General features: G+C 40.8%; 3 protein-coding genes across 5 annotated transcripts in view; all 3 read right to left on the reverse strand.

Moving 5' to 3' along the window:
- LOC110986987 (uncharacterized) overlaps positions 1–1,789 on the reverse strand; it is a 46,241-nt gene extending 44,452 nt beyond the window's left edge. Inside the window, exon 1 of one of the 2 annotated variants that reach the window (XM_087145297.1) lies at positions 1,625–1,789. The gene's annotated coding sequence lies outside the window, so the exon portion shown is untranslated. The remainder of the gene's footprint in view (positions 1–1,624) is intronic. The other variant, XM_022249359.2, reaches the window with a different exon arrangement.
- Positions 1,790–5,914: 4,125 nt separating this feature from the next.
- On the reverse strand, positions 5,915–11,478 carry LOC110986980 (uncharacterized). 2 transcript variants are annotated; one of them, XM_022249350.2, is made up of 4 exons: positions 11,232–11,478; positions 10,399–10,464; positions 9,883–10,002; positions 5,915–9,513 (listed from the first exon to the last, which is right to left on the reverse strand). In XM_022249350.2, exons 1-4 carry the CDS (start codon positions 11,256–11,258, stop codon positions 7,477–7,479), a joined length of 2,250 nt encoding a protein of 749 aa, XP_022105042.2. In that variant the 5' UTR covers positions 11,259–11,478; the 3' UTR covers positions 5,915–7,476. The 2 variants fall into 2 exon arrangements, with proteins under 2 accessions (XP_022105042.2, XP_022105040.2); XM_022249348.2 differs by having other exon boundaries at positions 10,399–10,485; positions 11,232–11,477.
- A 1,284-nt stretch (positions 11,479–12,762) lies between these two features.
- LOC147796761 (uncharacterized) lies at positions 12,763–18,170 on the reverse strand. The gene is made up of 4 exons (XM_087146106.1): positions 18,009–18,170; positions 17,164–17,250; positions 16,709–16,828; positions 12,763–16,378 (listed from the first exon to the last, which is right to left on the reverse strand). Exons 1-4 carry the CDS (start codon positions 18,033–18,035, stop codon positions 14,330–14,332), a joined length of 2,283 nt encoding a protein of 760 aa, XP_087002232.1. The 5' UTR covers positions 18,036–18,170; the 3' UTR covers positions 12,763–14,329.
- Positions 18,171–26,929: the final 8,759 nt, after the last annotated feature.

The following is a 26,929-nucleotide window of genomic DNA, read 5'->3' on the forward strand; positions in this document are numbered from 1 at the left end:
GCCATCAGTAAGCAATCACATGTCCTAATAAAGGGTCAAATTTAGCAGGGCAAATAAATGTACATGTATGTGTATATTCAAAGCATTTGCCATGTTTACATACATGTGCATGTATGTAGGCTCCAATAAACAGTACAAATTACTTAACATACATGCATTAACATTAGAGTTTTCAGACCAAAGTCTCATAGATACGGTACATGTGTAGGGACGTTCATGCCATTTGCTTCAGCTGGTTTGTGCACAGGAGGTCAAGCATGTCACTCAAGGGATGTCTGAGTAAAGCGTTATCGTTAATAAACCTGTTCAACGTTCACAATGCATACATGGGTTTGGATGACAAGCAAATGCACAACCATGGGTTGGACATCTGGGACTCTCACAAAATGGTGGATAGTAACCAATGAAAACAGCAAATATGGCGACATGGCCAGTCAGAGGATCGGTTTGATTTCTTTGATCAGTACGTATGCACGCATTCCTTTCAGGTGTTTGCATCGGTTGCTACCTGCCATTTTGCAAAACTCTTGTAAGTCTGCGCCGCCTTGCAAGAGAAGTGTACCTGCAAAACATTAATCTATTTCCATTTTATCGGCAGTTCAAGCCATCCTCTTTCGACACAGTATTGCAGTAACACAATCTACTAAGTTTAAAGCATGGCAGAAAAGAAAAATTTGGTGAATCCCTTCCAACAACACAGGTTTATGCCATGTACTGTACTTTGACTAAGATCATGAATATCAATACCCTTGTATAAAAAGTATTGGCCAATCAAAATCACAACTTGTAGCTCATTCATCCCTCATAAACCAATCACATTATTTCAGCCTAGAATGACTGGTGCCCTTAAAATATGATGAATAATTAAGGGTGATTTTTCTTCTTACAAACATTTGAAAAATTGTTATTTTGAAAACCTTCCTTGTATTCTCCTATCTGTCAGGTGATGAGCACTGATGAGCAGATAATTTTAAAATATTCTAAAGAAATCTGTAAAATAAATTTCCTACTGGTTCACTTCCCCCATAGGTTTATGCATGAAATGCATGGCTTGTTTGTCATCCAAGCTCCACAATAATGCATTGCTTACAATGAAAAAGGTTCATTTACCCATGGAAATTTTGTGGAAAGGTAAACTACTGTACAGCCCTACATGAAGACAGGCTCTGGTGTGAAGGAAAAATGGGTACCGTTTGCCTGATTTTTTCTTCCCACATCTATCTAACATTTTGTGCAAAATCATCACCCATGCAACTAGTATTAACAATTAGGCCCATCAAAGGAACTCTTTCCTACGCGTGCGTGTTGCCCTAGGGACATACGTAGGCCTACAAACATACATGTACTTCCCTTCAAGAACATGAATATCAATCAAGTTACACAACAGCCACATGACACTCGGCATGATGCCTAACGTTAATTAAAAATATTAGGCATACATGTAGGCCTTCCCTAAAATAATGATCTGCCCGACCCACGAGCTCCCAATGCAAATGTTTCGAATAAATCCTCAATTGTTCTTACTTCCTAGTGACAAAGTTAAACTTCCTAAAGTTTCATTGTGCAGATTATTACTCGAAAATTGCCCACCAAACATTGCGGAATTCGGAGATCTTTCACTCACCTCCGTACCGTACCTCACGATCTTTGCCTTTGGTCTCAAGTCTGTTTTAGTAGTACATAAAGGGACAACGATAGAGGGCGCAATGTGCCAAGGAGAACTGCAGGTTGCTGTACAGGTCGAGTTAAGTTCGGGCGGCCTGTTGTTGTTGACACATGTTTCTTGTTCTCGCGCTCGAACGGCCGGAACACGACTCAAGAACATTGCTCTCGAAACAGGATTACACACCACCTCCTCGTCAGGGTTTTACAGGAACACACGGAAAAACTCGTGAGATTTTGATTTTTGAACAGCTGCAAAAAGTAGAGAGATGGCTTCCAAAGCCATAGACAATGGGAAGTTTTGCAAAATTAACATTAATTATTTTCCGTAACACAGAAATAAATGTTCCTGTTTAAATAGAAAAGAATTCAGCCCATCCAAACATTAACCCTCGAATAACGTAGCCTACATGGACGCCGCCATGTTGCATGTTGCTTGTCACTAACTACCAGCGATAACCGGTTGTTTGTTCCCGGCGTTCAAGCGGCCGACCCGGCCACGAACAACAAATCGAGCTGTTCGTGAACATACAGGAACAAGCCGCCCGAACTCGGCCTGTACAGACATACTACTCGTTGTTAGCGCCCTTAGAAAACAGTGCAAAATAGGACTGAAATAGCGCCGCCTGTTGACTCTCGTGAAGAGATCTCCGTTTTTACTGGAAATTCAAGATTATCACTTTTCGTTTCAATTTCATTGGGGTTAGCCACGAAACTCTTTCTTTATTTCTCTTTCAAGGAAGATACCCCCAAAACAGCAGTAAAACTAAGCGCACATTTCTGAATGAAGCCGCCCGCCAGTATCCAAAATAGGCCCGCAATTTGGGGCTCTTTGTGAACTTATACCCGAACTGGAAACTATCAGTCCCAAATTTGGAATTTATAGAAATATTTCTACGATGCCTCCTGATTATGGCATGTTTTATTGTAAAAACTCCGTGGGATCACAAAATATTAATGAGCTGGAGCGCAGAAATACAACCATTTGGTGAAATACACCCTTTAGTACACGAAGCAAAAGCGTAACGATGAACTCAGCCACGGCACTGATTGATTGAATCAGAAGAGGGCGCTATGTACATTTCGTGATTGTGATGAGTGTAAACGAATGAGAGGTGAAACACGCAGTTATCAGGCAACCCCACATCTGAACGATTCAATTTCCTTGAATTCAATAGAGACTGAAAGTAAAAGGTCACGAAGCGAGCTTCCAGAACCCTCGCTTGTCCTCCTATGGGGATTTTACGTTGGGCCGCCCTATTACGTTCAATAATTTTTGGAAGACCAATTCCTAACTGAAACCACCCCACGAAACACTAATGTTGGAATTTTACCTTTGTCTTCTTCAAATAATATTTGGGAAAAGTCACATGTAGATAGCTAAAAAACGAGTTCTCTTTTAACGACCTTTCACTTCCGGCGACATCATACCTAGGTCTCCATGTTCATGTACATGCGTTTGTTTTCACTGCCAGTGCTTACGTGAAAACGAGATTGTGCAACGTTGCAAAGATTTACCTACTTGCAGTCGATGGGTTCTATTCCGTTGAGTTGACATCACACAAATCACAGTTGTTGTCAGCAAAGGTTAAATAAAAGATTAAAATCTTTCGTACTTGAAGGAGAATGTTGCTTTCAGTTTATTGCTTATAAACTATAAGACTGTGTAAATTATTTAGATCTGTATTTTATTTCGGCTTTTACCGACCATAAACGTTAATCTGCGTACGAGACTGCCTCATTGCACTGTTCTTCATGTATTTTAGATTTTGAAAGTGATGGGTCAATTTATGGCAGGATATTTCTCTTTTAGGTCAGATGATATTTAAGTTTCTATACATTGATATACCAGCAAATATTTTCCAAAGCCCCTTTTCCGAGTTGGATTTTTTAATTAAGAAGTAACTGAACGAAAATATATTACAAATTCTAAAATCTTTGCACGTTATTTTTCCTATCCAACGGTTCTATCAAGGGTCAACTTTCAGGCTTTTAAGTCTGTAGAAATCAACCAGCGGGAATCCTTCCTCGAAACCTAAAAAAGGGTTCAGGTTGAAAGACTGATTCATAGGAACCTCGAATCGTTACATTTTGGGCGGCAGCGGTGGGACGGATTTTAAAAGCAGAGTGGTCTTCATATAAAGAAAGATGAAACGCCAAGTTTCTGAAATCCGTGACCAATCAAGGAAAGAGGTTTTTGAGGGACAATGATAAGGTTAGCGACACTTCAATCACAAATTCTGAGGAAATCCAACTGAGGGAAGACGGAGATGCAAGTTTGATCATTTTGTCAATGGTCCTTCCAAATAAAACCTGATTAAATAATAGAACGGCAAGAGGTTTTCGACGGGATGAAAGATTAATTCATGGTTCTACAGAGGGAATTAGAGAAAACGAAAGCGAAAGCAGTAAAGTAGTAACATGCGACCCCAGAAATAGAGGACAAGAGTTTAAGAAATGCAGAGTCTGAAAGCCAAAGTGAGAATCAAACCGACCGTGTATGAGTACGGAACAAGCTCACGGAACCATTATGCCTTACTATTTGAAATGGTAGCAGAAATGAATGAATGGGGTGACAATTAGGCTCAGGCCATGCATTGGGCGGCAACCCTGCGAGAAGCAGTGCAAGCCGTTTTACGCGACTTGGACAAAGACACGTGTAGAAATTACAGAGCGTTGGTCAACGCGTTATCTGTGGATTCTAAACTGTTCTGAGTTAAGTTAAAGAATCGGCAGCGAAAGAGAGAGGAAACTTTTCCAGGCTACCGGCCGTGTAGCAGCTTGTCCGTTTTGCGTATCACTCTGCTTCATAAGACTTGCAAGAGACATTAAGTATAAATGAACATTTCATCGACGCCCTTTGTGACAACGAGGCAAGATGGCGAGGGTTTCAGTCAAAGCCAACAAACCTGGACGACGCTGTTCGAATTGCTGTTGAATTAGAGGCATTCAAAGCAGCCGACAGACAAAGATAATACACCTCATAACAGAAAGATGGTAATGGCAGTTTCGTCAGAGCAAGAGGAAAAGACTGAAAAAAAAGAGACAGATGTACTCAAGAGTAAAATTTTAGCAATGTCTGCTGAAATTAGCAAGATGACTCAGTCAAGCAAGATGTTGAGAACTGTGTGGAGAAGGATAGCCAGAAGTAGATGCAACAATCGAGTTGAAAGAATGATTCATACGACCGGCAGAATGGGGACTGATGGAGACAGAATAGACAACCTACAGTGTGCTGGAATTGCAATGAGCTACGGGCATTTCGCACGTGAGTTTCCCAAACAAAGAGAAAAGAGAAGTAACCCAGAAATTGCAAGCAAAGATACGTCGGCCCCGATGCACAAGGTAATGACATGGATGAGGCTTATTAAAGTAGGCCTACCGTCAGACCCACGCGTACAAGTAGGAGTGTTGACTTGCATTCCAAGAAAATGTGAACAAAATTCTGGATGCTGTTCGGCAGGGTCTTTTGTCAGTTCCAATTGCGTGGCATACACAACAAGAGGAAATCACGCTATTTCAGGAAATAATGTGCTGTGGACATTCAGTTTTCAGTGCTCCATGCCTCCCGTGAAAAAGTAACATCCGCGCTGAATTGCTGCACGAAAGAGCAGGTCGTGCTGTATTATGGATCATCGCGGTCTTTGCCAACATTCGGAGGGAAAAGACGTTTAGTCAAATCCAAGGAGCCCCCTGAGATCTTAAGGTGGCCCTGGTGACCAACGGTGTTTGGCTTCCCATACGGGCCTGCAACCACCGTTGGGGCCAGGGGGGGGCTTTTACAGATGAAAACATATTGTCAGTCTTTTTCTAGAAAAAAATGCCTCCCTGCACCTCATACCACCGTGAAAGTCCTACGCAACTACCATGATCTACAATGTAGGTTTTTTTTTACAAAAATGGACTCGCGAATGATATCGCCGGCGATAGGCGGGTTTAGAGAAACTAATTCCTAAGTGGGTCATCCCCGGCCAGTGTTAGATTCAAATCTGCGCTTTACGCTGGCTTCTAAGTTCGTCGGGGTTGCGATGCCCCAAGTTCCTTGCCTTTAATACAACAAGGGACGTTTTAACCTTTTCAAGTTCGCTTGTGCACGGCACGGTCTCCACTCTACAGGTGAAGATAAATGCTTTGATTCTAATTAAGCCCTTCCTATTGCGTTTCTGACAAAGAGGTTCTACACTTCGAAATACTCATGTAGTCCAGTTCAAAATCGTCCAACAATCGCAAAATAAAAGGCTCTTGACCATAATTTACCATTGGACTTCAATCTGCCATTTGCAGAATCTATTTGCGTTCAGTAGCGAAATTGAGTGCCCAAAAGTAATTCAGACTAATTAATCAAATCCAGATTCTGCATGTATAATTCCTGTTTTGTTGTATCGTAGCATTTGTCTCGACATCCCAATTAACGGATATTATGTAAAAACAAAAAAAGTTTCTTTAATCAGTAAAAACATTTCTTCACTCAGACTTAGTGTATAAAGCGAAGAATTGACTAGCCCATACCAACTGAGAGTGAAAATGAAACACTCATCTCTCCAAAATGCTACATTTCAAAATCTAGTTAAGAGGTATGAATACAGATTTTGATTAGCGGTAGTTGGGTGAACATTTTCTGTTTTTTTTTTATCATAACCAAGTTCCAAAGCTGCGTATTCACCAGAGCGTGGCAAGTTTGAACAAACTCACTGAATATTAAAAGGGTTTGCGATTCACCGCCAAATAAACACATTATTTTTGTGTCCAGGATCTCAACACAAGAATTTTCTATGGCAACACTTTAAGTACAGTAAAACCCTCTTATATCAAAATTTCTTCGAGCAAAAGCATTCGTGTTTCCAGTTTGATTGCTTTATATATAAACGTTCAAAATAACTGTGCCGAATAGTATTCACAGGTGCCTTCGAATACTTTAAAACAACACCCAGGAACAATGGGTTAATTTTAATGGTTCGTCCCGGTTTTAAAAGGGCTAAATTCTTTTAACGGTTTTCTTTCTTTTTTTATTCACATTCTTTATCCTGATGAAGATAAAATCTTCTGAATTTTGTGTAGGATACAATGATTTTCATATTTTTTTAGGCCTAATGCTCGGAGGAGTTTCCACTTTATACATATTTCTGTTCAGGCCAAAATGACTTTCCATGTCTTGCTACTTTCCACGAATTTCTTTCAAAGAAAAAATACACTTTTAATATCAACTTCCAAATTACTAGCATCTTAATTACGAATGGCAGCGACAAGTTAAGGTACGGTGTTTCTTTCAATGTTTCTGCCGGTGTCTCTCCACTCCCGGCTTGAGAAGAGTCCACAACCTTTTGTCAACAAGCCCAAAACTACCCCTCATCATCCGGGGGCTTAAACTATGCAACTTGCAGCGTGCAACTGTATTAGAGCACTACCAAGATTACACAATATATTTGTACATCATACGATTAGTAGATCATTCAATGGAACTCTACAAAATGCACTTTCCAATAACACTGGATACTATTTCATTCCTTTCCTGTTGTAGCTTTAGTAAGATCGATCCCATCTCGTTCCATTCTCATACCTAAATATTTGGCTGAAAGGAATGCAGGAAAATAAGGAAACCAAAATGACATGTCACTACTAGTGATAATTTAACCACCGTCCATTTGAAATATGACTTAACACTCAACATCTTCATCAAGATTTATCCTTTAAGCTTTCTCTATATACATCAATCTGCAGTCTGTAGGTCAACTCCTATTCCATCTCTTCAAATGCTTCCGCTTCACTTTCACGTTCATCCTCATCTTGTTTCTGTGCAGCCTTCCAATGCGTTGATCAATTTTTAACTCCCAGTTCCTCCACGAGGAGAACATCTGGACAATCGTCCTCTGCTGTGTCATGCTCTCTGGCGTCATCTTCATGAAGATAGACATCCTCCATTCCTTTGCATGCCGGTAAATCACTTTCCAACTCTTCCTCCTCTTCTTCATATTCATTCAGTTGGAAAATTTTGTCTTCGTAAATGGTCGGCATGACATTGAATAGACTCGTGGATTTCACCCTGGGGTATTCCATGTATCTGTCCACCAGGTCTTGGTCAATCTCTCTCTGTTGTAGCCGACTGGATGTTAGCCTCGGCGTGGCGGTTGAACTCAGGGAACTTGACCGAGATCGTTCTTCTTCTGCATCCTTCTCTCTCAGATCCCTTTGTAGGGATTCTTCCACTCGATCCTGTCTCTCCCTCAAGAGGTCCAACTCCTCCAAGATTTGGTAGGACTCTGAGAAGACGTTGGAGATATCTTCACAGATCCTCCTGGTCTGTTTCTGGACTATTCTGGAGAGTGAAGCGATGGCTTCGGCTTTAGTTTGCCCCGACTTTGATAGTGGCACGGGACCGCGACAGATCCGGGCAAACTGCCGCAGAGCTCTTTCGCTCTGGTTGATGGTGCTCTTACATAACGTCTCTATATTTTGTAGGTCCTGGATAACACCAACAGTACGATACTGCTCGACGATAGCCTTCCAGTCCATCATGATGGCTGTTTCTTTCTGGAACTCATCCATTCTTAGGTAACACTCTGACTCATAATCGTCTTCATCATGGTCTTGACACAAAGTGGACCATTCACCAATTGCAGCTAGTTGCCACTGCTCATGCTGTTGGCGTTCGTACTCCATTTCCTGTTCGGCTGTTATCATCATATCATCTGCATCCATTGAATTTTTAGAAGACTTTGGAGTTATCGGTTGATTCTGTTTCGCACAATTTGGTGGTGAGACTTGATCTAACGTGGGAGCCATTTCATCTCCCTTCGCTGCCTTTGTGTTATGTTCATCAACTCTTCCCGACGCGTGAGTTGGGTTTCTTTCGTCATCATCTACCTCATCCAAATTTTCCCCAGGGTTCAACACCTTACCAGAGCCTCGTGAATCCTTCAAGGAGAAGTGTCTCTTCTCATTTGTAAGTTCCAAAGACTCGGCTGTGTCAAGGACTAACACGTCTCTGACAGCTTGTTCCAATCCAGCTTCCACTACTCTCACTGCACTGGAGACTGATAATGAATCCCCTCCTCCGTTTTCTCGTCTGGTGCCTCTTGAAGTCTTCGGTCTTGGGGGAAGGGGTTCTACTTTTGATGTCTTCGTTGATCTTCCTGCATATTCGCGCTGGGTGTCGTTGTTTGCGAGGATTTGTTTATGTCCTGTGACAACTAATTCCTTCTGTTCGAAAGTGTCACAAACTCCCCTTGACTTGACACTGACTCTCTTTTCCTCATCAAGATTGTCATTGGAGCTTCCTGGCTCGTTGATTGTTTTTGATCCAAGGGTCTGAGGATTCAGCACTTCAGCGCATTCTCTGATCCACATATTGACCTCATGACCTGACAGCTCCAGTGTCTTCACAGCAGAGGGTCTATCTTTCCGTTCACTTTCACTTCTGAGTCCCCTCGATGTCTTTGGTCTCGGTGGAAAGGCGATAACTTCTCTTGAGATACCTTGAATCTCATCTTGTTCAAGTCCAATATGTGTGACTCTTCTCTCTCTCCGACGCCATTCATCAAAGTCTTGTTTTATCATCTGCCTAGATGGAAGACCTAGGCTTGGGCTCTCTTGGTCGTTTTCGTCCTCCAGATCGAACACAGAGAGCTCTGTTGCCTTGGGTTGAGCAGGAGCCTCGTGACCAGCCGTTGGCGATGTCACGGTAGGTTTTATTGGGGGTGATAGTGGTATGAAGGGTGCCACTTTAGCTTGTCTACGGCGTCTCCATCTACTAAACGGAAGGCCTGGTAGGTAGAGGCAGCAAATCGGTTGGTCATTCTCATCGGCCTCTCTGTGTTTGCTTCGGGCATTGGAGTTTCCACAAATCCCGTCAACCTTTTAAATGATGATAACCAAAACAACAGACTCAATTGGATCGAACGAAATAATTGTTTTATATGATCTAGGATTGAACCCAGTATTTAATTTAAAATGTTTTCTCCTCGTAAGCCTGCAAAGTTATTGTTTGAGATATAGAGCTACAGGTTTCAACAGTCCTTTCATGAAATCATGAGTCCACAAGTGCACATTTATTTTTAACTTGTTGACCTATTTCACCGTAAGTATTTTCAACAATTCATTTGAAAGTCTTCTAATCATCATTATTTATTTTGGTACGCAGAAATATAAATCTCAAATAAATTCATTAAAACAGTTTTCGTACATTAATATTTCAAAGTTCCAAGGTAAAGTAGCGTGGCTTACTAATTTGTCGGGATAATACTCAGGTTTAGGATAAGATCTTCGCCTAGCCCAAGTCTCACTCAGTCTTGTGGAGGACGGGCAGTGGATATCAGATGGAATGCAGGAGGTTGTAGAAAGAACCTGTTGAAGTTACAATATCAGCAAGGCTTAAAAATAAGACAATTCAACCACAAATACCGTTAATACAATGGTGAGCATTATCTTAGAACAATCAGTTTGAAATTAGTTTTCTTGGACTTCTGTATCCTGGAGGGTTCAAATAATTATCTACTTTTACAACACAACGCTTAATAAACACGTATCTCCTCTTGTTAGCTTTAAACGTTAACGTTAACTCTTGTTAACTTTAAAGTTTTCTGTTACCTATAGTAAACAAAACTTGCATGTATTTTTTGTGGAGGATAACCCAACGGTTCGAGTATGATGAGTGTTTGAAGCTAGTTTGCCTTTGAGCACTTGGATATTACATGTATTTTTGTGTTTTGTACCACGTTAAATTTTTTTTAAAAGATTTACCTGTACTGCGGTCCGAGAGATCCCTGACTGATTGGGACGGACATGCCTACAAATCCAGCTAGTCATCTGCTGGTAGTAAGCAGACATCTGTGAAATTCAGTAATAGATTTGTTGGATTTTGGAAACAAATTTTGTCTCAATCAAACCATTCTTTTTGTATGGAGCGACAGGTATTAAATTTGTTTATAGTCTTCGTGGAAATCGTGGAGGCTTATGATCATCGATGAAATCTTGACCTCGCTTCCGTGTTCAGCTTCATATTCCAGCTTCTTTATCTTTAGTCCCAGAGTTTAAAGATTTTGGCTCTTCATCGGCAATTTTTTGACAAGAACATGAAGCTTTAACATGACACCAGTGGTTGTAGTATTTTTTTCTAATACTAAAAAGGGCATTGACAAGAGCCATAATCAGGACCGCACATACAAGACTGATGCCTGAGACGAAGCTAAACTTTGATGCATGGTCAATATTATGCACATTTTGCTTGAGATCGGATGAATTCGTTGAGGGAAGCAGCAATGGTTGACATCAGGTTTTTTTGGAAACGACTGCGTTTCTTTTTTTCTTTGTGATGGGGTAGTACTTTGTATAATGCATGGGGCAGGCATATTCTGCACAGGCCTAGAATTTTCTCGTTTCCTTGAATTAACAGTATTTTAACCCAGACACTTCAGTATTCCGTTTGCAAATTTAGTTTAGCTTTTGCGTGTGAAAAATGTGGTATTTCGATTGTGTCCATTATTTCCCCATAAACATCTCAGCATAAGTTATTACAACAAAACCTTCTCAAACAGTTTGCCGAAAAATTCTTACTTTTTGTTAAAGAAACTTACCGATGATGTACATGTATTCTCCATCATGATCCTAATATTTGTTTCTCGAAACGTCAACAACTATCGATAAATTCGCAAAAATCGCTGAGGTAATCACAGTAGGATGTTCAAAGAACGGCAGTAAAACAAAATCTGTCGGTTTGTTGTTTTCAGTGCACTGCGGAAATGGTGCGCGTACAAAGAACAGCAGATTTCATGGGGTCAAGTTGCTATGAGACAAAACGCGCACGCTAATATTGCCTTTATGACGCCACACATATCGTAACGCTACCCAACAATGGGTGCGTTCGATTAGCTTTCACGTGTAAGTCAAACTTACACGAGAGCGTTCGTTTAGCCATCACGTGATTCTCGTGCCTGCCCTGGTGTCAGCCATTACTACCCTGGCTGGCGAGCGGGTCTCTGGAGGCTGCCCGAGTGTAATGACGTCACGGATGGACTGTTCGTGATGGAATGATGATGGAACGTCGCGGGGACTTCACCTTTTTCCCAGAATGCCTTGGCGAGTACACTGCAGCGTTCGATTACCCTCATCTCGAGGCTTCCCTTGGTGTAACACCGGTGTCTTCAGGGAAGCTAATCGAACGCACCCTATAAGAAGCAGAGACAGTCCGGTTCGTGACTTCGTCACAAAGGCGGACGCACCACGATTTACAGGCTCCCATTGGACGATCGCTGAAGTTGCACGTTAACTTCCGGTTCCATGGTTCCATGTAAACGGCGATGAATGCATGTAAATCTATGTGCAGAGCATCATCCACTCAGAGACGGATCCACAACCAATTCCAATTGCGTGACATACACAACAAGAGGAAATTACACTATTTAAGGAAATAATGTGGTGTGTGGAAAAAGTAACATCCTCGCTGAATTGTTGCACAAAAGAGCAGGTCGTGCTGTATTATGGATCATCGCGGTCTTTGCCAACATTCGGAGGGACAAGACGTTTAGTCAAATCCAAGGAGCCCTCTGAGATCTTAAGATGGCCCGGGTGACCAACGGTGTTTGGCTTCCCATACGGGCCTGCAACCACCGTTGGGGCCGGGGGGGGGGCTTTTACAGATGAAAACATATTGTCAGTCTTTTTCTAGAAAAAAATGCCTCCCTGCACCTCATACCACCGTGAAAGTCCTACGCAACTACCATGATCTACAATGTAGGTTGTTTTTTTACAAAAATGGACTCGTGAATGATATCGCCGGCGATAGGCGGGTTTAGAGAAACTTATTCCTAATTGGGTCATCCCCGGGCAGTTTTAGGTTCAAATCTGCGCTTTATGCTGGCTTCTAAGTTCGTCGGGGTTGCGATGCCCCAAGTTCCTTGCCTTTAATACAACAAGGGACGTTTTAACCTTTTCAAGTTCGCTTGTGCACGGCACGGTCTCCACTCTACAGGTGAAGATAAATGCTTTGATTCTAATTAAGCCCTTCATATTGTTTTTCTGACAAAGAAGTTCTACACTTCGAAATACTCATGTAGTCCAGTTCAAAATCGTCCCAACAATCACAAAATAAAAGGCTCTTGACCATAATTTACCATTGGACTTCAATCTGCCATTTGCAGAATCTGTTTGCGTTCAGTAGCGACATTGAGTGCCCAAAAGTAATTCAGACTAATTAATCAAATCCAGATTCTGTATGTATAATTCCTTGCTTTGTTGTACCATAGCAACTTTCTCGACATCCCAATTAACGGATATTATGTAAAAACAAAAAAAAGTTTCTTTAATCAGTAAAAACATTTCTTCACTCAGACTTAGTGTACAAAGCGAAGCATTGACTAGCCCATAACAACTGAGAGTGAAAATGAAACACCCATCTCTCCAAAATGCTACATTTTAAAAATCTAGTTACGGGCTATGAATACAGATTTTCATTTTCGGTACTTGGGTGAAAATGTTCTGTTTTTATACAATCATAACCGAGTTCCAAAGCTGCGTATTCACCATAGCGTGGCAAGTTTGAACAAACTCACTGAATATTAAAAGGGTTTGCGATTCACCCTCAAATAAACACAGTATTTTTGTGTCCAGGATCTCAAAGCAAAAATTTTCTATGGTAATACTTTAAGTGCGGTAAAAACCTCTCATATTAAAATTTATTCGAGCAAAAGCATTCATGTTTCCAGTTTGATTGCTTTATATATAAACGTTCAAAATACCTGTGGCGAATTGTATTCACAGGTGACTTCGAATACTTTCAAACAGCACCTGGGAACAATGGGTTAATTTTAATAGTTCGTCCCGTTTTTAAAAAGGTTAAATTCTTTTAAAGGTTTTCTTTCTTTTTTTATTTACTTATTCTTTATCCTGCTTAAGATAAAATCTTCTGAATTTTTGTCAAGAATACAATGATTTTGGTATTTTCTTTTAGGTCTAATGCTAGGAGTTTCCACTTTATACATATTTCTGTTCAGGCCAAAATGACTTTCCATGTCTTGCTACTTTCCACGAATTTCTTTCAAAGAAAAAATACACTTTAAATACCAACTTCCAAATTACTAGCATCTTAATTACGAATGGCAGCGACAAGTTAAGGTACGGTGTTTCTTTCAATGTTTCTGCCGGTGTCTCTCCACTCCCGGCTTGAGAAGAGTCCACAACCTTTTGTCAACAAGTCCAAAACTACCCCTCATCATCCGGGGGCTTAAACTATGCAACTTGCAGCGTGCAACTGTATTAGAGCACTACCAAGATTGCACAATATATTTGTACATCATACGATTAGTAGATCATTCAATGGAACTCTACAAAATGCACTTTCCAATAACACTGGATACTATTTCATTCCTTTCCTGTTGTAGCTTTAGTAAGATCGATCCCATCTCGTTCCGTTCTCATACCTAAATATTTGGCTGAAAGGAATGAAGGAAAATAAGGAAACCAAAATGACATGTCGCTACTAGTGATAATTTAACCACCGTCCATTTGAAATATGACTTAACACTCAACATCTCCATCAAGATTTATCCTTTAAGCTTTCTCTATATACATCAATCTGCAGTCTGTAGGTCAACTCCTATTCCATCTCTTCAAATGCTTCCGCTTCACTTTCACGTTCATCCTCATCTTGTTTCTGTGCTGCGTTCCAATGCGTTGATCAATGTTTAACTCCCAGTTCCTCCACGAGGAGAACATCTGGACAATCGTCCTCTGCTGTGTCATGCTCTCTGGCGTCATCTTCATGAAGATAGACATCCTCCATTCCTTTGCATTCCGGTAAATCACTTTCCAACTCTTCCTCCTCTTCTTCATATTCATTCAGTTGGAAAATTTTGTCTTCGTAAATGGTCGGCATGACATTGAATAGACTCGTGGATTTCACCCTGGGGTATTCCATGTATCTGTCCACCAGGTCTTGGTCAATCTCTCTCTGTTGTAGCCGACTGGATGTTAGCCTCGGCGTGGCGGTTGAACTCAGGGAACTTGACCGAGATCGTTCTTCTTCTGCATCCTTCTCTCTCAGATCCCTTTGTAGGGATTCTTCCACTCGATCCTGTCTCTCCCTCAAGAGGTCCAACTCCTCCAAGATTTGGTAGGACTCTGAGAAGACGTTGGAGATATCTTCACAGATCCTCCTGGTCTGTTTCTGGACTATTCTGGAGAGTGAAGCGATGGCTTCGGCTTTAGTTTGCCCCGACTTTGATAGTGGCACGGGACCGCGACAGATCCGGGCAAACTGCCGCAGAGCTCTTTCGCTCTGGTTGATGGTGCTCTTACATAACGTCTCTATATTTTGTAGGTCCTGGATAACACCAACAGTACGATACTGCTCGACAATAGCCTTCCAGTCCATCATGATGGCTGTTTCTTTCTGGAACTCATCCATTCTTAGGTAACACTCTGACTCATAATCGTCTTCATCATGGTCTTGACACAAAGTGGACCATTCACCAATTGCAGCTAGTTGCCACTGCTCATGCTGTTGGCGTTCGTACTCCATTTCCTGTTCGGCTGTTATCATCATATCATCTGCATCCATTGAATTTCTAGAAGACTTTGGAGTTATCGGTTGATTCTGTTTCGCACAATTTGGTGGTGAGACTTGATCTAACGTGGGAGCCATTTCATCTCCCTTCGTTGCCTTTGTGTTATGTTCATCAACTCTTCCCGACGCGTGAGTTGGGTTTCTTTCGTCATCATCTACCTCATCCAAATTTTCCCCAGGGTTTAACACCTTACCAGAGCCTCGTGAATCCTTCGAGGAGAAGTGCCTCTTCTCATTTGTAAGTTCCAAAGAGTCGTCTGTGTCAGGGACTAACACTTCTGTGACAGCTTGTTCCAATCCAGCTTCGACTACTCTAACCGCACTAGAGACAGATAGTGAATCCCCTCCTCCGTTTTCTCGTCTGGTGCCTCTTGAAGTCTTCGGTCTTGGGGTAAGGGGTTCTACTTTTGGTGTCCTTGTTGATCTTCCTGCATATTCGCGCTGGGTGTCATTGTTTGCGAGGATTTGTTTATGTCCTGTGACAACTAATTCCTTCTGTTCGAAAGTGTCACAAGCTCCCCTTGACTTGACACTGACTCTCTTTTCCGCATCAGGATTGTCATTGGAGCTTCCTAGCTCGTTGATTGTTTTTGAGCCAAGGAGCTTTGGATTCGGCACTACCTGCGTTACTTCACCGCATTCTCTGGTCCATATATTGACCTCATGACCTGACAGCCCCTGTGTCTTCACAACAGCGGGTCTATCCTTCTGTTCACTTTCACTTCTGAGTCCCCTCGATGTCTTTGGTCTCGGTGGAAGGGAAACGACTTCTCTTGAGATACCTTGAATCTCATCTTTTTCAAGTCCAACGTGTGTGACTCCTCTCTCTCTCCGACGCCACTCATCGATGTCTTCTCTCATCATCTGCCTCGATGGAAGACCTAGGCTTGGGCTTTCTTGGTTGTCTTCGTCCTCCAGATCAAACACAGACAGCTCCATTGCCTTGAGTTGAGCAGGAACCTCGTTACCAGCCTTTGGTGATGTCACGGTAGGCTTTCTTGGGGGTGCTAGTGGTATAAATGGTGCCACTTTAGCCCGGCTACGGCGTCTCCATCTGCTAAACGGACAGCCTGGCAGGTAGAGGCAGCAAGTCGGTGGGTCACTCTCATCGGCCTTGCTGTGTTTGCTTCGGGCACCGGAGTTTCCACCAATCCCGTCAACCTTTTAAATAACGATAACCAAAACAGTACACTCAATTGGATCGGACAACATGATCTAGGAATGAATTCAGCATTTCATTTGAAATGCCTTCTCTGCCTAAGCCAGCAAAGTTATTGCTTCAGAAATAGAGCTACAAGTTTTACAATCTTTTAATAAAAGTCCACAAGTGCATTTTTTAACCTGATGACATATTTCACCTCAAGTATTTTCAACAATTCATTTGAAAGTCTTCTAATCATCATTGGGTATTTTGGTGCGCAGAAATATAAACCTCAATAAATTCATTAAAACGATTTTCAAAGTGTCAAGGTAAAATATAGCGTGGCTTACTAATTTGTCAGGATAATACTCAGGTTCAGGATAGGATCTTTGCCACGCCCAAGTCTCGCTCAGACTTTTGGAGCACGGGCAGTGGATATCAGGTGGAATGTAGGGGGTCGTAGAAAGAACCTGTTGAAGTTAAAATATCAGCCAGGCTTAAAAATAAGACATAATTCTACTATACCGTTAATGCAATGGTGACCATTATCAAATCAATCAAATTAGTTTCCTGAGACTTCTGTATCCTGAATGGTTCAAATGTTTATTTACTTTTACAACACAACGCTTAATAAACATGTATCTCCTCTTGTTAGCTTAAACAAAAAGTTTTCTGTTACCTGTAGTAAACAAAACTTGCTCGTATTTTTGTGTGTGTAAGGAATAACCAACCGGTTGAAGTACAATGAGTGTTGGAACTAGTAGTTTTGTGTTTTGTACCCCGTGGAATTTTTTTAAAGATTTACCTGTACTTTAGTGCGAGAGATCCCTGACTGATTGGGACGGATATGCCTACAAATCCAGGCAGTCATCTGCCGGTAGTAAGCAGACATCTGTGAAAGTCAGTAACAGAGTTGTTGGATTTTGAAAACAATTAAGTTTTTGTTTCAGGCAGACTATCCCTTTTCATATGGAGGGACAGACATTACATTGTTCATAGTCATAGTGGAAATTGTGGGGGTTATGTGGTCATCGTTAAAATCTTTCCCTCGCTTCTGTGTTCAGCTTCGGATTCCAGGTTCACTGGGCTCTCTGAAGTCCCGGAGTTTAAAGATTTTTGCTCTTCATCGTCAAATGTTTTGACAAGAACATGAAACTTTGTTAATATGAAACCAGTGATTGAAGTATTTTTAATTTTTTTCCAATGCTAAAAAGGGCATTGACAAGAGCCAAATCAGGACCGTACATACAAAACTGATGCCTGAGACAAAGCCAGATGAACTTTGATGCATATCCATTACACATATTTTGCTTGAGATCGGATGAATTTGTTGAGGGAAGCAGCAATGGTGGATATCATCAGGCTTTTCCAGAAGCCAGTGCGTTTCCTTTTCCGTGATGGAGGTAGTATTTTGTATGATGCGTGGGGCAGGCATATTCTGCACAGGCCTTCTCCACGTTTCCTCGATTAACAGTATTTTTAAACTACACAATTCAGCATTCCGTGTGCAAATTTAGTTAAGCTTTGCGTGTGAAAAAGTGGCATTTCCATTTTTTTCGTTATTTCCCTATAAACATCTCAGCATAAGCTATCGCAAAAGCTTCTCAACCAGTTTCCGATAAATCCTTACTTTATGTCTAGGAAACTTACCAATGTTGTACTTATATTCTCCATCATGATCCTGATATCTGTGTCTCAAAATGTAGATAACTATCGATAAAATCGCAAAAATCGCTGAAGTAATCGCAGCAGGATGCTCAAGGAACAGCAGTAAAGCAAAATCTGTCAGTTTGTTGTTCTGAGTGCACTGCGGAAAAGGCGCGCGCACAAGAACAATGGACTTAACGGTGTCGAGTTGCTGTGAGACAAAAATGCGCATGCTGGTGTTGCGTTTATGACGACACACATATCGTAACGCTACGCAACTATGACCTCACTTGAAGCAACGGGCGTTGCTTATAAACGCGTAGTTGAGACAATAAAAGCACTCAGTGTATCACCCATTCCGAGGCGGGTCCTTGACGTTCTGGGGACCAAATTTGTTTCTGTTGTTGCCGGGGTTTTGTGTGTGTGGGGGTTTTTTTTTTCGTTATTGTTTTAAAATTTTAAGTTAGTGTTTTTTTTTTAACGCTCATAATTTGATAATCATGACACCTGCTTACATTATTTATTTGTTTACTAATTTACGCCATTTTATTGTCAGCCAACCAGTGGAGATTAGTGCGTTTCCGGTTAAGATAGCGAAAAGTTTTCGCACGAAGACACAAATATTCTCACTCTAAAGGATACATATATTTAAAAATAACATTTAAAAATAATATTATCCAAATGTCTTCGATGTCTCCCAAGTACAAAAAAATGCTGAAGTGAATCGCGCTTAATACATGTAGGTCAATATATCTTCTGCTACCTTATTTGCAAGCATGAACATTTATGCCTGTTACTTGAAATCAAATTGAAAATTTAAACAGAGAGAAACATCACAACATGGAGAGTGTCAAGATAAATTACGGTAAATAAAAGTGACTTTTTAAAATTTGTTTGTAAATATCAAAGTACATCACTAGACCCAAGATATAAACACCGGAGCCTGTCCCCAATCAAGGGGCAGTGGTTTGCGAAATTTAAGTGGGACACACCAGAGAGACCCTGTACAATTATACAGCATAAGTGAGAATTATTTGTGACTTGACCCTACGTTTTACTCTACAGCTGAACCGACTCATCTATCGACAACACCGTTAATTACTGTGGCTTCGGTAACGATCGGTGTTCTTTCAATTAATATTTTAAGTCCCACTGAAAAAAAAAACTTTTCAAAGTGAAGCCATAACAAGTTTTGTTCGTTTGATAAAAATCGGTCAAAGTACGAAGTTCTCCAATTTGGAGAGGAAGGACATAAACACCAAGTTTATGGTTGCAAAGAGATACATATAATATATAGATGCTATATAATATAAAATCTAGTAAACAGACCAAATTTAGTACCTTTATAAACATTTACAACCACAGCCAATGCCATTCCGTGTAAAATTACCGCTGAGCTATTATGTGAAAATTGAAGTGTACAAAACCATTAATGTTATCAAACCCTAGAAAATGCTAGATGAAGGGCTACGGTATCTCGATTTTCAAATTAGTTAGTGCATAATAACAAAAGTGCCAGTCACTAGAAAGTCTGTTGCTAAACTATTTTTTAGTTTTCTTCATGTCTCTTTACAATTATTCTGCCAAGTTTTGGTTTTATTCCCCCGAGTGTATGGATCTTGACCAGCCTTTTCTACTTTTTGATCCTTGGAAAATCCAGGAATCATGATACAGTAGCAAATACGAATGACAGCATGTTGGAACTGTTTACCAGTTGATCAAATGACTTCTTAATCAACCTCTTTCCAAGACGTGCAATAAATTTGAATGAACACGGAAATTTGTTTGAATTGTAATGATTTTTTCTTAGACAACGACTCAAATAAGATTCCTCAACAATACAAAATTCTAAAACGAAAAAACAGAAACATTTATTTGATTCGGAAGAATAAATGATTTTAAGGGTACAGAGGTTTATCTCAGGGACATCAATTTTATGGGCAAAAAAGCCGAAAAATGGGTCACATTCTGAGTAAGATTAGATAACTTAAGGCTATAAAAGGCTAATTCAGTCTATTTAGGAGTAAATATTTGACAATCGTAAGAGTCTAACAGCACTGTTATGTTGGTAATAAAACTTGAGTAAATAAGACTTTCTTGATGAAATAGCTGAGCAACATTTTTTCCAAGCATATAATTGCAGAGGAAAACGTTTTTATATGCAAATTTAATGCATGTTGTCACCTAAATATTTTTTGTGTCCGTAAAAGTCAAACACATGAACACATCGCATACGCAACGCACCCAAAAACATACATATGCAACGGCGCCTTGTATAACTCGGAGTCACAAATGATTTGTTTCCGAGATTTCAGAAGTCCATGGGCAACAAAACCGTGAGAAATATATTGCATATTTATTCCTTTCCATGGAGAGGGCCAAAAGTAGCTCGTGCTACATAACAGACTCATTTATTTTACATATAGGTATGTCTATATTTGATCAGTGCCAGTTTCTTTCATATCTTGCGTTAATTTACAAGATATTTTAATGAGACGCTTAAAGACAGAGTATACATAGCTTTTTGGGGGGGTAAAATAAACTGATACTTTTTTGGTAAATCATCTATTTAGAATAATGTAAATACCCTCTTGAATAAATGAGACTGTGGTTGTTGGTAACTAACGTTCAACTGACCAATCAAACTGCCCCTAAAATTATTCATATTCCGGATTATTAGTCAATCAGAGTGCTCTATCTAATTTTGGTAGCAAGATCGTTCAAGTCTGTAATTGCACACCGCCGAACACGCATAATGGGAGCGACGTTCCAATGACTGTTTCCGCCTGTTATTAAACAGCTAGACTTGACTTCAGTGGGGATCTTATTTCGTCCACTTACTACTATCAGTTCAGTTCAGAAATCCCGACTTGACGAATCTGCCAACCGTTTGTACACAGCGAATGGGCTCATCTACCAAAAGTGGTAGTAGCCAATCACATTGCTGGACTTGTTTTACGTCGTTCATACCTGCACTATAATGCGCAAGTTTACAAGTCTTACTACTTTGATTGGTTGAAATTCCGTATACGTTAGGCAAGATAATGTCGGTCATTTGTAATTATGAATAACTACATATCACCGACGGGGGGTCCGATTGGCTTATTCCGTCAACTTAAGTCCGACTTGATTCAAACCTGTTAAACTGCACGCCAAACCACACGGCACACGAATCGTGAAGGAGGTGGACCACACCCGGCCAATAGAGCCTAAAAGTTGAACCTTAAATGGCACACTTTCAGAACCCTTGCATAGAAAAAAAATGTGAACAATTTAGAATTTGTAATATATTTTTGTTCAGTAAAGTCTCAAAAATTCCAACATCGGAAAAAGGTTTGGAAAATATTGGCTAGTATATCAAGTTATAGAAACTGAAAAACTGCCTGACCTAAAAGAGAAACACCCAGCCAAAAATGGACCCATCACTTCCGAAAATCTAAAATCTAATAGTCCAGTGCAGTGGTCTTTCCGTAAACTTTCAGTAAACATCGAAATAAAAACAGATCAAAACACTCTACAAAACTCTACTCTTACGAAAGATTCTAATAGTTTATTTAAACTTTGATGACAACAACTACGTTATGTCAAATCAACGAAACATGGAACCCATCGACAACAGGCAGGTAAATCTTTGCTCCGTTTTACAATCTCATTTTCACGTAAGTACAGGGAGTGTGAGCAAACGTGCACGAACAAGGAGACCTAGGTATGATATCGCATAGACCCGTAAACAGGGCCCAACGAATACTCCTCCTTCATATACTTGGCCCTGTCCCGATTAATTGGGATTTCTTTCGAAAACTTTATCCGGGACATCCGGGGGCATAACTGAACATCTGCTTAATTTTATGAGCTGAAATTGCACCGGTTTGTTCACAACGTACGCTGAAAAAAATCCACTGGGTTGCTAATAGTAAAAAACTCGCCTTCTCCTAGTTTGGAGGAAAAAAATGTTGCCTTTTTTGCCGTTTTCCCACTCCGTACGAATTTTCGCCTGACTTGTACATTACACAGACTCCTTTGTGTATGGTTAAGTAATGGTACCCTGTACGAGAGCCCGTCTAGTTTGCACCCCGACTTCAGCACCTACGGATCTTGTTCAGATCTGCAAGAGTACCTGTCGATCTAAGTACTCGTAGAAAATTACGGCTGCTTTGTGTCGCAGCTATTACGCAACGACCTTGGCTGGTTCCCTGTCCAGTCACACGGTGTTTGCAGAAAATTATTGGTAGCGCAGGTCACCTTCTGTAACGTGACGCGAAAGTGACCAAACAGCCGTCGCTTTTGTGCAAGTAGGGCAAACGTCCGGAGTGGGAAAACGGCAAAAGAAGGCAACATTTTTTTCCTTTAAACTAGGAGAAGAATGGTACGTTCTTTTATTTGCATTTACACGAGCCCCTCACCAAAGCAACCAACACCCCCATGAAAAAATGGAATATTCTCGTTTCTCATTTTGTGTTAGTGAGGGTCACGTGGAGGTAAATCCGGCACTCTGATCGGTCGAGAGACCGTCAGAAAGGGTATGAATAACCTAGTCAGACCTAGTGCACTACTTTCATGTTGAACCGTTCAAGTGAATCGTGAAAGTTTGTACAGGTTTATCTCAAAATTAGAATTATATGCGGTCAAGTAATAAAAAGACAAGAGCAAAATGAACAAAACAGCAAAAGAGGACAAAGGAGCAAAAGAAAAGGCTAAATGAGACGGAAACGTGTCACAACTCTCCATCCAAAATATTAGCGCAGTATGAATTTTACATGTCTGCGTTTGCTCCCCAAAATTTCGTGCAAACTCTGAAAATGATTGTACTAGAAATCTTCTTTTAGATTTTAAGAAAATTTATTACAAATAAGTAACCAATTAAAATGTTCAAATACAAAAAAATACCAAGTTAATTTTTTATCAGTTTTTTCAAATATATACAAAAGATCGAAGGTTAATAACCCTAGTGTCAACCATAGGTGATGAAATTCTCCACATATTACCAAATATGGTTATAACCAACCCCCTCACCCCAAGCACACACCACAAGCCTGTAGACTCCCATAGGCCAGATCCCAACCATGCAATGCAGAATAAGGGCTGTTAAAAGATGATTATCCCCAAGATGTCCATAATTATGACCGGGAAATGACCTGGTATTAAAAAACATCCACCTAGCTGCTTGGAGTTATTTTGGGAGCTGGCTACTTCACATGTACAGCAGCATAATGAAATGTAGTTAGACAGGGGATCTGAGGGACGTATTAGTTGCCATAAGTACAGGTTCAGGCATAACCGTGAACTGACCTGGAGACAAAATCACCGCATGGAGAATAAAATCAGCCACATGGAGTAACAACGTTATTTTGTGGGCGTAGCTGCTTAATGCTTCTGTTCTAGCTTCTTCGTAATCCTATGCTATTTAGACACTTAAAACTCTACTAAGGAATGCTAATGTGGGGGACTGGAGATCCCCCGGTGAGGTAATTACTTTTGATGTGAATATGAACTCTGACCTACCAGTCTGTAACACAAGATCAATACATAAGTATGAGCGACCTTGCGGTGTGAAGACTTAACACGCTCGAAGCCCCGCCCTTTTGGCCAGAAGTCGCTTACATTGTATTACATTTTGGCAACTTAAGAAGTGACAGTTCCCATGCTCGAACCCTTCACCTTGGTGAACTGGCAGTCACAGCAAGATGGCTCCTGGTTGGATAACTTAAGCCCTTTTCCCGTTAGCTTTAGTGTTCATACATATCTGGGCAATCTTTTAGACGTCAGAGTAAGAAAATTATGATTATGCAGAGACATTTCTAAGGGTGAATTTACGGCGGACATACCGAATGTAACGTTTATTGTGATGTACATGTAAGCCATCATTCCAAAGAATGTCTTCTGTCTTTCTTGAAGTTTTCTCTTTTTTTTCATTTTGGTTATACAATTTCATTGCTGATTGACACCTGGCAAAATATCGAAGGGAATCAAGCCACAGTCGAACTGAGTCCAGCTTTTTTCTGGTTAAGCACCTCCTGTCCTCCTTAACTGGCGGACGGATCTCCACCCTCCTGACGAAGGACCGAACCGCAACACTCTAGTGTTTTATTTGCATGTCGAGTTCAACCGTAATCCATCCTACCCGGCTTTGAGATAGGCCAAAATAACACGGCCTAGTTTGAGGGTTAAAATCCGAGATTCCTCCCCCCCCACGCATACTAGTGAAGTCCCCTGCCGTGCACTTTAATGTTCCCTCACTGTGTATTTTTGCCTAACCACATTGAGGACAAAACCTGTGAATTCATTGTTAAATACTGGTACGCCTATACGTGCTAACAATCTCATAACATGTGATGTTGAACCCCTCAAACGACAAATCAGAACATAGTAGGCCTACGTAGAATTTCATCAAAACTTTCCAACATGTACGTAAACTTCAGATTTATGAATAGACAATGAGAGCTTCGTAAAATTACAAATACTGTGAAATGCAAAGCAAAGTATTGCTTTAGTTAGGCGCTAGGATGGAGGAAGGCACGCTAGGGCTGCATCACTTTTCCAGGCAGTTTATGTGCAAACCACAACACATCTGACATAAAAAATCCACCAAAAACACTCAAAAAACTGATTTAACATCTAATGAGGCAATTTGTACCGTTGATATAAAATTCAAGCGATATCTTTATGAAAATAAGCAAGGAATAACTTGGCTACTGCATTCAAATTCTTTTTCAGGCAATTTTCAATGGTAATTGTAGCAACTGACAAGTTATTTGTGTGTTTTTGTTGCCTATCTTAGAATGTCCCCGAATTGTGATAATCAACTACTTTGATTAAGCACTATTTCAACTTGGGCAGGATCGACTGGGCCCTATGCAATTTTGGTTGAAATATATCAGAATAGTTGGAATACATAGTTGGAATATAGAGGCTCAGAAAATGTCTATTCATTCGGTTGAGCGCCGAGGTGAAATAGAATGAATTGAATTTATCCTTGTTAGATACATGTAAGAGTAACGGCGAAGTGGTCAAGAGGGGCTATATAAAGATTGGGTCTGGCATGGTTGAGGCCTTCACGCTTGCACGCCGCTGTGACCTCCATTAAAAATTTTGCCATACTACATCGTGTTCTCTAGTATTTCAATCTTTAGATTACACGATGAGCTCAGCCGCTACGAAGGAAGACATTCAACAACTACTCGGTCAGTTCTCTTCTAAGCAAGCCAAGTTGTTCAAAGACAGACTGGCTGAAGTTTTAGCTAGTTTCGAAGCTAAGATAAAATCAGCTATTAATATTCAGTTAACATGGAAAAGAGAAGGGCCCAAGAGACATTATATGTCAACCAGTCTGTCTTGGACCAGTTGACAGAGGCAGACCATAAGAACGGTTGGGTTGCTTAATGCTTCGGCACGATATCATGCCACATTTGTCAAGGAAGCCGCTTCAGAGCTACAACGTTTAGACTGTGACACTGAATGTTCTGAACAACCGTACAAAGTAAATCCTTCGTCCGTCTTAATACAGAGTTCAGGTTTGGGACCAGTAAACAAATACCTCTGGAAACACGCGGTCGAATGCGGAGACGTCCGTACTGCTTTGATTTTCCTGTGAAAAGGCGGGTTTCTGTTCAAATTTGACTTAAAATCAGGATACCATCACGTTAGTATTTTACCAGACTATCAGAAGTATCTTGGTTTGGTATGGTATGAGAATGGGCTCCCATATTATGCAAATTTAAAGTATTGCCCTACGGCCCCCTTCGTCTTCACAAAGGTGGTTAGACCACAAATGTAGAAATGGGGAAGTGAAGGAAAATCAATCGTAGTATATTTAGTTGACGGGTTGGGATACGCAGCTAGCATACAAGAGGCTAATCGGTACAATGCCGAGGTCAAGAAAGATCTGGTTGACTCAGGTTTTGTTCTGAACACCAACAAAGGTGTGTGGAATCTCATATCCGAGATTGAATGGCTTGGCTTGCAGATTGATTTGCAACAGGGTTAATAAAATTACCAGAAAAAAGAGTCTCCAGTATTAGGGGTGACATTATCGCTCTGATAAAACCAAAGGGCTTGTTTTTAACCAAGGATTGTCAAGTTAGCGTTCACAAACTTGCCAGCCTATCTGGGAAAATTGTATTGGCGTACCTTGTGATCGGATCCATAAGTAAGATCATGACAAAGGTAATGTATTGTTGCATAGGATTCCTGGAATTCCAACACAATTCTTTTACACGTATGTTTCTCTGCCATAGGCCGTGTGGAAAAATAGTTTCTGCGGTTGCGCATGTGCAGCAGCCTGCAGTGTGCCGGCAGCTCGCAAAGTATACTAGCAGACGACGAAAGCGTTATTTTTTGGTGTTGGAGGTCCTATAATAAATTGTTTTCCACTTAATAACAAAGCGAGCGGAAGGGGTAAAATTTGGCAAGTGTGTGAAACAATTATGACAGATCTCTTCTGTCTAAAAATAAAATATTTGAAATGAGCAAATTAAAAGGAAAGGGAATTTTCACGAAAGAAAACTAATCGAAATCACGTTCAAATTTTGCTGAATAATGCAACGTTTGAAACTCCTTTTTGAAAAATTTATCCAGTTTTCCCAAAGAAAATTGCAATACTGCCTAAAAGACCAATACCTGCTGACATCGATCGTTACTGATATTTTGCGGCTGGCAAAAAGTCTGACGTTTTAAAAAAGCGTAATTTTCCATACCCCCAATAAGCAGTGTTTACGCCGAACACGCCACCAGTCGGTACTTCTAAGACACGTCGTGCTGGTACAGAGTGCCTGACCGATTTCCAGGGGTTGCACGGACGAAGCCGTGGGCCACGGATTGGCAAATTACCCTGTCAAGGCAGAATGCAAGCACATGTATTTTGTATAACGAGCAACCCACCAGAAAGTTCCGAGTCCAGACACAGACATTCGGCGATACAATGTCCG

The sequence above is a fragment of the Acanthaster planci genome, linkage group LG14 (assembly GCF_054643075.1).
Source record: "Acanthaster planci isolate LZ-2023a linkage group LG14, COTS_SCS, whole genome shotgun sequence".
NCBI lineage: Eukaryota > Metazoa > Echinodermata > Asteroidea > Valvatida > Acanthasteridae > Acanthaster > Acanthaster planci.